The 15016-nt window shown below is 45.9% G+C and overlaps 1 protein-coding gene across 3 annotated transcripts in view; it reads right to left on the reverse strand.

Moving 5' to 3' along the window:
• Positions 1-10853: 10853 nt before the first annotated feature.
• NDST1 (N-deacetylase and N-sulfotransferase 1) overlaps positions 10854-15016 on the reverse strand; it is a 71302-nt gene continuing 67139 nt past the window's right edge. Inside the window, exon 15 of one of the 3 annotated variants that reach the window (XM_059061500.2) lies at positions 10854-12043. In XM_059061500.2, coding sequence (XP_058917483.1) covers positions 11924-12043 — 120 coding nt within the window. In that variant the 3' untranslated portion in view covers positions 10854-11923. The remainder of the gene's footprint in view (positions 12044-15016) is intronic. The other 2 variants (XM_059061501.2, XM_059061502.2) reach the window with 2 other exon arrangements.

The raw sequence follows: 15016 nt of genomic DNA on the forward strand, positions 1-15016 counted from the left end.
TATCTTTTTTGGTGAGTTCCAGTATCTTCCTGTCGATGACTGTTCAGCAGTTAGTTGTTATTGCAGTGCTCTCGCAAGAGGGAGTGAGCACACATCCTTCTACTCAGCCATCTTGAACCATCCTGTAGTAATATCTTATGATCTGTATATTTCTGCGGTGTCCATTGTAACTTCTTTTTCATTTCTAATTATATTGATTTGAGCCCTCTCCATTTTTCTTCCTGATAGTCTGGCTAAAGGGTTATCAATTTTTATTATCTTTTCAAAGAACCAGATTTTAGTTTCATTGATCTTTTCTACCATTTTCTTCATCTCTATTTAATTTATTTCTGCTCTGATCTTTATGATTTCTTTCTTTGTACTAACTTTGGGTTTTATTTGTTCTTCTTTCTCTGGCTGCTTTAGGTGTAAGTTTAGGTTGTTTATTTGAGATTTTTCTTGTTTCCTGAGGTAAAATTGTATTGCTATAAACTTCCCTCTTAGAACTGCTTTTGCTGTATACCATAGGCTTTGGATCATCATGTTTTCATTGTCATTTGTCTCTAGGTATTTTTTGACTTCCTCTTTGATTTCTTCAGTGATTCATTGGTTGTTTAGAAGCATATTGTTAGCCTCCACGTGTTTGTGCTTTTTACAATTTTTTCCCCCGTAGTTGATATCTAATCTCATAGCTCTGTGGTTAGAAAAGATGCCTGATATGATTTCAATTTTTATTAAATTTACTGAGGCTTGATTTGTGGCCCATGATGTGATCTACCCTGGAGAATCTTCCATGTGCACTTGAGAAGAAAGTGTATTCTGTTGCTTTTGGATGGAATGGCCTATTAAGTCCAACTGGTCTAATATGTCATTTAAAGCTTGTGTTTCCTTATTGATTTTCTGTCTGGATGATCTGTCCATTGGTGTTAGTGGGCTGTTAAAGTCCCCCAATATTATTGTGTTACTGTTGATTTCCCCTTTTACGGCTGTTAGCATTTGCCTTATATACTGAGGTTCTCCTATGGTGGTTGCATATATATTTACAATTGTTATATCTTCTTCTTGGACTGAACCCTTGATCATTATATTGTGTCCTTCTTTGTCTCTTTTAAGAGTTTTTATTTTAAAGTCTATTTTGTCTACGTACTGCTACTTCAGCTTTCTTTTGATTTACACTTGCATGTAATATCTTTTTCCTTTCCCTCACTTTTAGTATGTATGTGTCCCTAGGCCTGAAGTGGGTCTCTTGTAGACAGCATATATACAGGTCTTGTTTTTGTACCCATTCAGCTAGTCTATGTCTTTTGGTTGGAACATTTAATCCATTTTCATTTAAGGTAATTATCGATATGTATGTTCCTATTGCCATTTTCTTGTTTTGGATTTATTTTTTTAGGTCTTTTTTCTTCCCTTCCTCTTTTGTTCTGCACTCTTTTGGTTTGATGAGTCTCTTTAGTGTCGTGTTTGGGTTGCTTTTTCTTTTTTTGTGTGTGTATCTGTTGTAGTTTTTTAGTTTGCAGTTCCCATGAGGTTTTGATATAACAGTCTATATATATACAAGATTGTTTTAAGTTGCTGGTCTCTTAATTTCAAATGCAATTCCCATTTCTCTCATTTTTACTCTTCTCTTCTGATGGTTGCTGGTTTTGATATCATATTTGTGTGTGGATGATTTCCTACTTGACGTATTTCATTTTTTGATAGTATTATAAATGGAATTGTCTTTTTAATTTCCTTTGGGTTATTGATAGTGTACAGAAGTAAAATTGATTTCTGTGTGTTGATTTTGTTGTCTGCAACTTTACTGAACTGATTAGTTCTAAGGGTGTTTGTGTGTAGATTCTTTAGGGTGTCATAGATATAAGATGACATCATTTCCAAGTAAAGATAGTTTTACTTCCTTTCCAGTTTAGGTGTCTTTTATTTCTTTTTCTTGCCTAATTGCTCTGGCTAGAAATTCCAGTACACCAAATAGAAATTCCTGATCTTAAATAGAAGGAGGAAAAAAGCAGTCAGTCTTGTCTTTGCCCGATCCAAGGGGAAAAGTTTTCTATTTTTTAACCATCGAGAATGATGCAAGCTGTGTTTCTCATATATGGTCTGTGTTGAGAAAGTTCCATTCCATTCCTAGTTTGAGTGTTTTTATCATGAAAGGGTGTTGGATTTTGCCAAATGCTTTCTCTGCATCAGTTGAGATGATCATGTGGTTTTCCCACCTTCATTCTATTAATGTGGTATATTACCTTGATTTTTATATTGAACCACCTTTGCATTCCTGAGATAAATCCCACTTGTTACTGGCATATAATCCTTCTAGTTAGCTGCTGAGTTTTCTTTATTATTATTTTGTTGAGAATTTTTTGCATCTGTTTTGATAAGGGATGTTGTAGTTTTTTCTTGTAGAGTCTGTGTCTAGTTCAGTATCAGGGTAATGCTAGACTTACAGAATGAGTTAGGAAGTGTTCCCACCACTTCAGTTTTTCTGGGAAGAGTTTGAGAAGGATTGGTGTTAATTCCCCTTTGAATACATGGTTAAATTCATCAGCAAGGCCATTTGATCCTAGGTTTTTTTTTTTTTTTTTTTTTTTTTTTTTTTTTTTTTTTGCGGCACGCGGGCCTCTCACTGTTGTGGCCTGTCCCGTTGTGGAGCACAGGCTCAGCGGCCGTGGCTCACAGGCCTAGCCGCTCCGCGGCATGTGGGATCTTCCCGGACCGGGGCATGAACCCGTGTCCCCTGCATTGGCAGGCGGACTCTCAACCACTGTGCCACCAGGGAAACCCCCTAGGCTTTTCTTTGCTGGGAGTTTTTTGATTAGTGATTCAATCTCCTGACTTGTAGGTCTATTCAGATTTTCTATTTCTTCTTGAGTCACTTTTGTTAGCTTGGGTATTTCTAGGAATTTGCCCATTTCATCTGTTATCCTATTTGTTGACATGCAGTTCATAGTGGTCTTTTATAATCCTTTGTATTTCTGTGAAGTTGGTAGTTGTATGTATATTTTGAGGGGTTATTCTCAGTGTCCTAGATCAGCTAACCAATTTGATTTCAAGGGTCCCAGAAAGAACAATCATATGTGATGAGTTTCCAGTTTGGGTGTGCCTCTTGGCCCTTCAGCCCCATCCATCTTCATCAGTCTCAGGACAAAGGTGGAAGTGCCACCCCCAGGCTGAGGCATGGGAGCTGCATGAGTCTGATGACAAGAACTGGATCAGGCTTTACTGAGCACTCAGCATGAAGCAGGTTCAGGCGAGGGCTTTCCAGGCACTGGAAAAGTAAGGCACAACTTACTCTTCACAGTAGCTCTGGCACCTGCCACCCATTACTATTCCCATTTCACCAATGAGAAGACAGCCTCAGAGACATGAGGTACTTGCTCAAGATCACATAACCAATATGAACCTATTTGACATCAGGTCTGCCTATCTGTGCATATTTCGACAACTATGCTATGCAGCCTCCTCCCTTCATGAGGGACAACACCCTAGAATGGGGCAAAGGCTAGAGAATTTAAGCTCCAGCCTATCCCTCCCTCCCTACCTAAAGGTTTGACAGAGTGGAGCCTCCCCAGGTACCTCTAGCAGAGGAGAACCTCCATCTGTTACTACACAAAGCAGCAAATACCCCTCTACCCAGTCCCCAGTACCAGTGAAGAAGTGAAGTGCAGAATAGCATGAGCAGTACAAGCTAGCAGAGGATGTATGTGTACTTAGCTACTCATATTTGTAAAAAAAAAAAAAAACTTCTGGAAAGATCCACAGAAACTGGTGGTAGTGGTTTCCCCTGAAGAGGTGAGGGTCAGTGGGGTGGGTTAGAGGTGAGGGTCAGGGGTGAGGTGAGCTGTTTGGAGGTAGACTTAGATCTCACTGTAGGCAGTGTTGTGTTTGTTTTGTCTTCGTGGATATATATATATATATATATATATATATATATATATACACACACACACATATACATACATACATACATTTAAATGTCCAGCCTGGAGAGGGACAGGGTCAGGCTCAGTGAGTTCTCCCCACTTTGCCTCATGACAGGAGGCAGGACTACTCAAGGGGCTTAAGGCGGTGGAGTCTCACAGACCAAGGACTCACAGCTCTGTGACCCTGGCAGATCACGTAACCTCTCTGAATCTCAGACTCCTCATCTACATAATGGGAATGATGACGATCCCTACATCAGAGTTGTGGCAAGGATGAAGAGAGACAGCACTTGACAAGCAGAAGGGCTTCCCGACAGAGTAATAGTTTTTATTATTCATGTCATTGAATTCTTTGTGATATCATCACCTCACCACCATTAACTACCAGCCCAGTCATTCCCGGGGAGGCTCACGCCGACTCTAGCCCATCAGAGACTGGGATGACAGTGCCCCCTGGTGGACATGTTGTGAACTGCACCAGATAAGTCTGACACATTGGAAAAAAGAGCATCAGTTAAACGTCAGCTTTATTTTTCCCTTTTACCCATCAATATTTCAGCATGTACGACTTAAGAGCAATGGCATACTCTAACAGAACAGTAATCAAAATCACGTAATTTAACATTGATAAAATACTATTATCCAATGTACAAAGTCCATATTCACATTTTGCCGGTTGTCAATATGGTGTTCTTTATAGGTAACTCTTTCCTGGTCTAGGATCCCTCCAGGATCATAAATGACATTTGATTGCCAGGTCTCTTCAGTATCCTTTAATCTTGAACCATTTCTCTGCCTTTCTTTATCTTCCATGACCCTGACAATTTTAGGGTTCAGGCCAGTTATTTTGCATAATGTCCCTCAATGTGGATGTGCCACTGTTTCTCCTTGGGTAGATTCATGTTGATGTGTTTGTCGGGAATTTCACAGGTGTTAGGCTGTGTCCTTCTCAGGCAAGCAATGTCGCTTTGTCCCAGCACTGGTGTTCACTCTAACACCCCCATTTGTGAGCATGTGGGAGCTGAGAGTCACCTATAGTCACACAGTGAGTCGGAACCCTCAGCTCAGGGGCTTGACAAGTGCTCAGGATACCTGCAGCAAGGCAAGAACTTCCCCCCAACAGCCAGGGCCTCCTCAGGCCCTGCACTTTGCGTGCCTATGGGCTGGGGGAACAGCAGGGTTGCTTTCATGGGAACATCCCACAACAGTTCAGCTGCCTGGACCCCCTTTGTGCTTCACCCATTTCTAATTACTTTTAAGACTTTTTCATTCCACAAGTGACACATGCATTTTCATTGTTTTTAGTAAAATATTTCAGCCAAAGCTGAAGTCCCCTTTGAAATCTTCTCCCCTTTCCCTGCCCCCTCTTCCAGAACTAACCAGTTATCAGTTTGGCATGAGAGAGAGCTAGCTAGCTACATTGCCAGGAAAAATAATGCAGAATAGCATAAGCAGTATGAGCCAGCAGAGTATGTATGTGTACTTAGTTGTGTGGCATTCTCTTTTCACAAATGGTCACACTTAAGTCAGTCTCAAAGATATTTCCTGGTGGGACCTGGAGACTGAGCTGATTATTCTCTCCTCCAACATCATGTTTCAGCATGTGGCCACATGAGTGGCTATTTAGCTGATCCTCTCTAGATGGGCATCTAAGTTGTTTCTAGGGCTTTGCTATTATGGAACACACTGCCCTGTGCACCTGGTCCAGGGCTTCTCTGAGGGAAATGCGTACTTCCAGGATCCAGCACTGCTCCTGGGGCACCATGTCCCCTGAGTGGTCTCCTCACTTAGGGGATGAGGAGGGTTCGATGTGTCTTTGTTTACTCAACCTGTTAGAATTGCAGGACTCTTGGACCTCTGAGAGCACCTGGGCTGGGCTTTCACAATGTGTTTCAAGGATTCCTAGGGTTCCAAGAGAGTATGGTGACAGAGGGGAGTTGAACTGATGACAGTCCAGATACTCACCCCAAATCCAACCAGAAACACCCTTCCTGCCTCTACCTGGTTTTCAATTAAGTTTCTCTTTAAAAAACAAAAGGCTGTTTTAAAATTCAAAAATCTCTGATGTAGCCTGACCACCTACCCAGTACTGAATCCCACCTGTATCACGCAGATCCACTGCTCCCATTAATGCAGCCTCCACCCATGTTCTTGTTGCCCCACGACCCATATCAAGCTCCCAGCTGACAATCCCCAAACAGGTGTCTGCAAGTGCCACCCTTGTACCATTGGGGTTGGTGTTTTGATGAGCTCCCAGCATGCCCCAGGGCAGCCATCCACAATTCTGTGGAGCTTCTCTGGCTCATCCTTCGTGGCCTGATTCAGCGTGCCCCCACTTTCCTGTGCGGCAGGGAGTTTGTTTAATAGCCACATTTCTGGGTCTCTCTGCCAGAGGTTCTGACTGAGTGGACGGGACTGGGGGAGCCTGGGAATGTGCATTTCATAAAGTTCCACAGAGGCTCCTACCTCTCTGCTCCCTGCTTCTGCCCCTCCCCCACAAATCTCAAGCTCAACCAGGCTGGGAGGGCTGGAAAGTGATTTGTTTTTACCCAAAGTTTTCATTCCTCAGACAACGGGACTCTGAATTAATCAGAACCCATAGAAGCGTGCTATCTGAGCCAGGGTTTCCCAGAGTGCTGGAGAGGTTGTTAAAATGCAGGTGCTCGGGCCGCACCCCACATCTGCCAGAGAGGAATCTCTGGGGACACAGCCGAAGAATCTGCATTATAAGCAAGTTCTCCAGAGTAGCCACTGAGTCCAACTCCTTCCACACCCCTAAGAGATGAGGGAAACCAAGGATCAAAGCATTAAGAGTGACTTGGCCCGGTCACATCATCACACACTGATAGCAGAACTAATTCTAGACTGAGGCTCTTCTCAGTGCAGTGTTCCATTCCCAGCACTTCTCAACCATCTAGCGTGGCTGAGGGCCCTGTGTCACCTGAGACACTCCACCTGGCTGTCCTGGGACAGGCCTCTGCTATCTAGAAAAGCTTCAGTTTACAATCCATTGAATTGATCTTTGATTTGACAAAGTCACCTTGTGTGTACGGGGGTGGCCAGACTGGACGTGCATGTGAACCTCCTTCTCTCCACCCTCCCCTGTGGGCCTTGCAAAAACGTCAGACAGACGGACAGACATGACCAATGTGTACAAACAGAACCCCACTTTATTAGCAGTTAGTTCAAGATTGTACATTAATGGAGGGAAGGTTCCCACTTTTAACACAACCCAAAACGGCTGGTTTGAGAGCCCTGACCAGGTGAGCAGGATAGTGCCCCCCTCTCTTCTCCTCTCCCCACTCCCACAAGGGAAGGAAACCTCTGCCTGCTCCCCTAATGTGCCCCGCACGCTCTCCAGTCAGCCCTCTCCTCTCCCCAGGAAATGACATGAATTTCATGCACAAATTACAAAAGGAGCCCTCTTGCTGATAATAAAAGCTAGCACAGTCATAGAAGACCCTCTCTACCCTCATTCTCCTCAAGGGCCACAGAGAGGAAGGAGAGAGGGAGGGGTGAACTTATTGGGATAAAACACAGCCAGAGTCTCCCCATAGGCCCTTGACATTGACCCCACACAAAGCCCATGCCTCTCCCTTGTGGGAACTAAAAAATGTCTCGGGCTGTCTGAGCTGGCGAGGGGAAGACTCTGGGGGCAGGCAGCCCTGGGCGAGCAGCCTAGGGACCCAGCAGTGCCTCGCGGGCAGCGGTGAGGGCGCCTGGGACCTCCATCCTCACTTCAACTAGAGCAGACCTGCTTCCTTCTTTGACGTCTGAAAATCCATGCTGTAGGCCCATCTGCTCATTCTAGATGGGGAAATTGTGTCCCTGGGAGCAAAACTGTCACGTAGCTACTCAGTGTACTCAATTGGGACAAAATTTCACATCTCCTGCCTCCAGCCCAGTGCTCTTCTCTGCAACCGCAGCTTGGGTGGGGGCAGCGCCCCCGCAGAGCCCTTCTTTGGTGCATCCCAGGGGCTGGCTCTGCTCCAGTGCACACAGACCATGGGCCTCCAGGAAATGAAAACCCAGAGACCACAAAACAGAGAGAAAGAGAGATGCTCTTTGGTGCCCTGTGCTCCATCACCAGGAGCAAAGGGGGCAGCACAGGATCTTCTGAGTCCGGGATGTCTCATTCCCAACAGGCCCACACTACGTGGTGCAGCCTCTTCTTTCTAGACCCTCCCAGGCGCGGCTGTGCTGCTTCCTCCCTCGCCCTCTCCAGCTCTGGCCGCCCTCTCCAGCTCTGGCCGGCCCCTCTGCTGATCTGGCACTTGGTACAGGTGACAGCAGAGGGGCATCTTAGGATGGACTGAAGTTTTCAAGTCAGCACAAAAGGTACCAATCCCCATAGCTTAAATTACCCTTGCCAATGCAGGGGTTAGAGGAACTTGTTCTATGCCACCATGAAGAAACAGACAAATCCAGCATGTGGGACTTCTGTAAGACAGCAGCCTGCTAAGCCTCCGAAATAATGTCATTCAAACAACCAGAGTGAGCTTCTGAAGGGAAAGTTTACTGACTTGAAAGGGATTTTAGAAAACACAGTTCCAAGATGCAACATGTGGACCCTAACTAGTTCCCGATTCCAAAACCAGGTATAAGTTATTTGGGAGAACTGTGAATATGGATTGATTAGCAGATGTTGCTGGGAAATTACTGTTGTGATACTGGGTGTGATACTGGGCCAATTGTAGGAGCATGTCCTAACTCTTAGGAGATGCAGACTGAAGCATTTGGGGTGGAGTCTCCTTATATTTGCAACTTTTAAACTAGTTCAGAAAGAATATGCTTGTACAGAAGGAAAGATTAAAATGTGGCAGAACATTAATCTTTAGTCTGAACGGTGTGCAGCTGGAGTGCACTGTAAAATATTTGGTGCAACATTTACTTATTACTTGCCCTTTCTCCTACTAAGCCTGTGCGGACAGCTCGATGTTGGGACCAGCAACCTCTGTGAGTCAACCTAGCAGTATTCTTCTACTGGGAACAGACCGCTGCTCCCTCAGCTGGGCCCCACAGGCACTGGCTGCTCCTACTTAGGGGCTTGAAAGAGACCAGTCTTTAAACCTCAGACTCCTTTCTCCAGGCGCAAGATGCCCGCACTGTGGGCACCTCTAGAGCCCCGAGTGATGGAGGCAGCTGCACATCCCACCTGCACCGAGCTTGAGGCACAGGTGTGTGGAGGAGATGGCAGAAGGGATGGTAGAGTTTTGTTTCTTGTTTTTGGCCAGTGACTTAGTAAACATGGAAGAGGCTGAGGATACTGTACCCACTGACCCTGGTGTTCTCCTCTCGTGGTGGGGATCTGTGTGCTCAGCAGCTGAGAGAACCTAGAGGGACTTCTCTCCCCTCCCCAGTACCTACCCGTCCTGGAAGTGGGTTCTCGAGAGAGATTCGTTAGTGGGAATGGAAAAAGTAGCAGTGACAAGACAGACTTAGAACATGGGACAGGTCAAGTCCCCAGCCTCCCAGAAGGGTCTGGACAAGAGTCTCCAGCATTTCCTCTGCTACCACAGGGCCTCAAACCTGCCTGTTTCTTCCTCAGGCCAGAGGACGAGGGGAGTGGACCTGCCCGCCCCACGAGGACAGGCTCCGGGCAGCCTGCCCAGGTGTCCAGGCCCAGAGGGAAGATCTCAGACAGTGGGAGCTGTGATGTCCTCACGGGTCATGGAGCAGAGCCCCACGCTGACAGATGGGAAGTGAGGCCCAGGTTGTGCACTATGTAAGTTTCTGCCCGCTCTGGGAGTCTGGTTCCTGGTGCAGGTAAGTCTTCACAAGCGTACACGCAGACATGCGACCCTGTCCTCAGACACTCCGCTACTCATCCCCTGCAGGGTTAGCAGCAACCAGGGTTCCCAGGTTCTAAGGCCCCAATGAGAAGCATGACGGAAACGCTTCACTCAGGAGACAGTAGAGCCATATGCAGCTGGCCCCGTAGGACATGCCACTTCTCCATCCCAGTGGAGACCCTGGGAACTAAGACCCAGGCTCCCAGGCTGGGAAAGGACCTTTTGAGGTGGGGAGAGCACGACAGGGATGCAAATGCAGATCTGGAACTGAGAAGGCTCAAAGGCACCCTGGCTGGGAAGGAGTGGTTTGTCCCCATATCCTGGAATGACCAAGGGCATGACTAAAGGAGGGACAGCAACCTGGCACAGAGTCGGGTCCCAAGGATGGGCTCAGAGGCAGTGTGGCATTGGAAGAAGAGCACTGGGCTCGGAATTGGGAGCCTCGAGTTCAATTCTTGGCCCTGCTCCCAATCAGTTCTGTGACATCAACCCTAGAGGCCACCTCCCATTTCTGGACCTGTGTCCATACCCGTTGAAGGACCTTTCAGCCCCAACATGCTAGAGTCTTCTGAACAAGACAAGGCTCTCCAGAAAGGATTTCCCAGGTGTCAGTTCAAAGCTGAACTGGCAGTGGGCGGGGCTGGGGAAAGGCACCCCAGCCTTAGTCACTTCACATTGTTAAAAGATGGGGACAGGAGGGGGTGGTAGGAGCAGGCCCCAACCAGAAAATAGCCCAGAGATCCCCTTGTCGGCAGGGGGCCTGGAGACAGTTCTGTGGCTCCCAGGGCAGCTCCCAACCTAGCACCATGTGAGGGGAAGGGGAACAGGCCAGCCTTTAAGCCTCGGGGTCTCCTACCCCAGCCTGGCTGTTTCCTCTGGCCAAAAGTGCCCCAGGGTCACCCGCGCTTCATGAAGCCAGATTTCCTGGAAAGAGTAGGTCTTCTTTATGCATCTCGCCACCTGTTCACCTGGGGCAGCCCCGGGGCAGCCATGGCACTTGACCTCTCCCAGGGCACTTCCATACTGTGTCCTTGAGGCCTCCACACATGAACACGCCCCCCACCCCACCCCCCGCCATTCCATCCCATTCTCTAGCACTGAGATATGACGCCTTTTGGGACTGGGGCTTGCCACCATTTTGTACGACTGAATTAAAAACAAACCCAACCAAAAAAAATATAATATATATATATATATATACATGTTATATATATATATGTAACACAGTGCGACCCCAGCACCCAGGGTATAAACTCTGGCACCAAGAAAAAAAAAATAAAATACTTTAGCTTAGTATTTGGGAGGTTAAGGGGCTCTCTAGAAACCCTTGGCCACAGGCAGCTGGCGCGCAGCAGGGATGGCGGTCTCATCAATTCTGCCCCGCATCTGCCAGAGGTCAAGGCCAGGTGGGCTTAGGGACAACATATGTACACTGGGACATGTATACGGCCGACTCTATGACCGCCTCAGTCCTTTACCACAGGAAACACCACACCTGTCATATCCCAGGGGGAAGAACCGGGGTAGGGTTGAGGCCTGGGTCTCTGGGTCCAAATGCATGGCAGTGCCCCAGGGCCCTCAAGGAGGCCTTTGGACTGGGTGGGTACTGTAGGAACCAGCGATTCTTTCTCTAGAGAGGGAAGGTGAGATGGGAAGGTATGAAGCAGAACGGGTGTGGAGGTCCAGCGTTCTCTAGAGCTGAACACGCTCATACCCAGCCTAGGGACCACCTCCGGGTTCCCAGCTGACCCCTCTGAAGAGCGTGGCTTGAACCATCAGGGAGATGTCCAATCTCTCTCCCTGGTTTGGCAAAAGCCCCAGCTGGGCTCTTCTCCTCGTTGTCTGGAGGACAGGGAAAATAGGGCGGCTAATACTGAGTGGACACCCTGCTGGAGCAGGGAGTGATGGGATGAAGAGGGTAGAACACAGGGACGGGAAACAGAGTCTTGTGGACTCCTTCCTACCAGCTTGTGGTCTTCCACCAACAGGAAGTGGCCTCCCCATGAAAGACTACTAGCAGAATGGACCCCGGCTGGCGAAGGAGGTCCTAGAGGCCAGCAACCCAGCACTGGACGCTCCCAGGCGCATGTGGCCCTGCCTCGGCTGCAGCAGAGTATTGCTTGTAAGTGCTTGGCCAGCCCAGGCCCAGCTCCCCACTCTGCAGGTCAGTCTGGCTCGGCGTGTGGCGGGACGTCCCTGCCGTCACATTCAGTCTGGCTGTGGTGGCTGTGGCTACCTGGTGTTCTGGAGCTCCTCCCGTAGCCAGGTGGGCAGTGTCTGGCCCATCTTGTACAGCAGCTTGGAAAGCTCAATGTTGTGGTCCCGGTAATAGTCCTTCAGGAAGGCGCGGGACTGTAACAGGAAGGAAAGTTCAGATCTTGGTCATATGCTGACTCAAGAGTGACCCCCCTCCCTCTTCTTTAAAACCACCAGCCTGTTGGCATCATCCCACACTCCCATTAGTTATTCACAATCTTCTTCAAAATCACAACCTTCAAAAGAAAACTCATATAGTAGGAGCACCAAAATACAGCACACAAGGTCAAAATTCTTGTGATTGACAGGAAGAAGAGAGAGAGAATTAAAACCAGGAGCAAACAAAAAAAGGGAAACATAGTATTTTGTTGAGGATTTTTGCATCTATGTTCACCCATGATACTGGCCTGCAATTTCCTTTTTTTTTGTGGTATCTTTGTCAGGTTTGGGTATCAGGGTGATGGTGGCCTCATAGAATGAGTTTGTTAGTGTTCCTTCCTATGTAATTTTTTGGAAGCGTTTCAGAAGGATAGGTGTTAACTCTTCTCTAACTGGTAGAATTCACCGGTGAAGCCATCTGGTCCTGGACTTTTGTTTGCTGGAAGATTTTTAATCACAGTTTCAATTTCAGTATTTGTGATTGGTCTGATCATATTTTCTATTTCTTTCTGGTTCAGTTTTGGAAGATTGTACCTTGCTAAGAATTTGTCCATTTTTTCTAGGTTGTCCATTTTATTGGCATATAGGTGGTTGTTGTAGTCTCTTATGATCCTTTGTATTTCTGTGGTGTCAGTTGTTACGTCTCCTTTTTCATTTCTAATTTTACTGATATGAGTCCCCTCTCTTTCTAAAAAAAAACTTATTTTAATTTTTATTTTTGGCTATGTTGGGTCTTCGTTGCTGTGTGCAGGCTGTCTCTATTTGCGGCGAGCCGGGGCTACTCTTTGTTGTGCTGCGCGGGCTTCTCTTGTTTCGGAGCCCTAGCTCTAGGTACCTGGGCTGGCTTCAGTAGTTGTGGTGCATGGGCTTCGTTGGTCCGCGGCATGTGGGATCTTCCCGGACCAGGGCTCGAACCCATGTCCCCTGCATTGGCAGGTGGATTCTTAACCACTGCGCCACCAGGGAAGCCCTCCCTTTTTTCTTGGTGAGTCTGGCTAAAGGTCTATCAATTTTGTGTATCTTCTCAAGGAACCAGCTTTTAGTTTTATTGATCTTTGCTATTGTTTTATTTCTGCTCTGATCTTTATCCTGAACAAAATACTAGCAAACAGAATCCAACAATACATTTAAAGGAGCATACACCATGATCAAGTGGGATTTATCCCAGGGATGCAAGGATTTTTCAATATCTGCAAATCAATCAATGTGATACACCATATTAACAAATTGATGAATAAAAACCATATGATCATCTCAATAGATGCAGAAAAAGCTTTTGACAAAATGCAACACCCATTTATGATTAAAAACTCTCCAGAAAGTGGGCATAGAAGGAACCTACCTTAACATAATAAAGTCCATATATGAAAAACCTACAGCTAACATCATTCTCAACAATGAAAAGCTGAAAGCATTTCCTCTAAGATCAGGAACAAGACAAGGATGTCCACTCTCACCATTTTTATTCAACATAGTTTTTAAAAGTCCTAGCCATGGCAATTAGAGAAATAAGAAATAAAAGGAATCCAAATTGGAAAAGAAGAAGTAAAACTGTTACTGTTTGCAGATGACATGATACTATACATAGAGAATCCTAAAGATGCTACCAGAAAACTACTAGACCTCATCAATGAATTCGATAAAGTTGCAGGATACAAAATTAATGCACGGAAATCTCTTACATTCCTATACACAAACAATGAAAGATCAGAAAGAGAAATTAAGGAAACAATCCCATTTACCATCACATCAAAAATAATAAAATACCTAGATGTAAGGCCAGATGCTATAAAACTCTTAGAGGAAAGCATAGGCAGAACACTCTCTGACATAAATCACGGCAAGATCTTTTTTGACCCACCTCCTACAGTAATGAAAATAAAACCAAAAATAAACAAATGGGAACTAATTAAACTCAAAAGCTTTTGCACAGCAAATGAAACCATAAACAAAACAAAAAGACAACCCTCAGAATGGGAGAAAATATTTGCAAATGAAGCAACCAACAAGGGATTAATCTCCAAAATATATAAACAGCCCATGCGGCTCAATATCAAAACAACCCAATTCTCTAAAGAAAACATACAGATGGCTAAAAAGCACATGAAAAGATGCTCGTCACTAATTATTAGAGAAATGCAAATCAAAACCACCATGGGGTATCACTTCACACCAGTCAGAATGACCATTATGGAAAAAAGTCTACAAACAGGGGCTTCCCTGGGGGTGCAGTGGTTAAGAATCTGCCTGCCAATGCAGGGGACATGGGCTCAAGCCCTGGTCCGGGCAGATCCCACATGCTGCGGACCAACTAAGCCCATGCACCACAACTACTGAGTCTGTGCTCTAGAACCCGTGAGCCACAACTACTGAGCCCATGTGCCACAACTACTGAAGCCTGGGTGCCTAGAGCCCACGTTCTGCAACAAGACAAGCCCCCCACAATAAAAAGCCCATGTACCACAATGAAGAGTAGCCCCTGGTCGCCACAACTAGAGAAAGCCCCCACACAGCAACGAAGACCCAATGCAGCAGCCTATATATATATATATATATATATATATATATATATATATATATATATATATATATATACACACACACACACACACACACACACACACAATAAATGCTGGGGAACCTTCCTACACAGTTGGTGGAAATGTAAACTGATACAACCATTATGGAGAACAGTATGGAGGTTCCTTAAAAAACTAACTACAGAGCTACATATGATCCAGCAATCCCACTCCTGGGCATGTATCTGGAGAAAACAATAATTTAAAGAGATACATGCACCCCAATGTTCATTGCAGCACTATTTACAATAGCCAGGACATGGAAGCAATCTAAATGTCCATCAACAGAAGAATGGATAAAGAAGATGTGGTACATATATAGAATGGAATA

The sequence above is a fragment of the Kogia breviceps genome, chromosome 4, assembly GCF_026419965.1.
Source record: "Kogia breviceps isolate mKogBre1 chromosome 4, mKogBre1 haplotype 1, whole genome shotgun sequence".
Taxonomy (NCBI): domain Eukaryota; kingdom Metazoa; phylum Chordata; class Mammalia; order Artiodactyla; family Physeteridae; genus Kogia; species Kogia breviceps.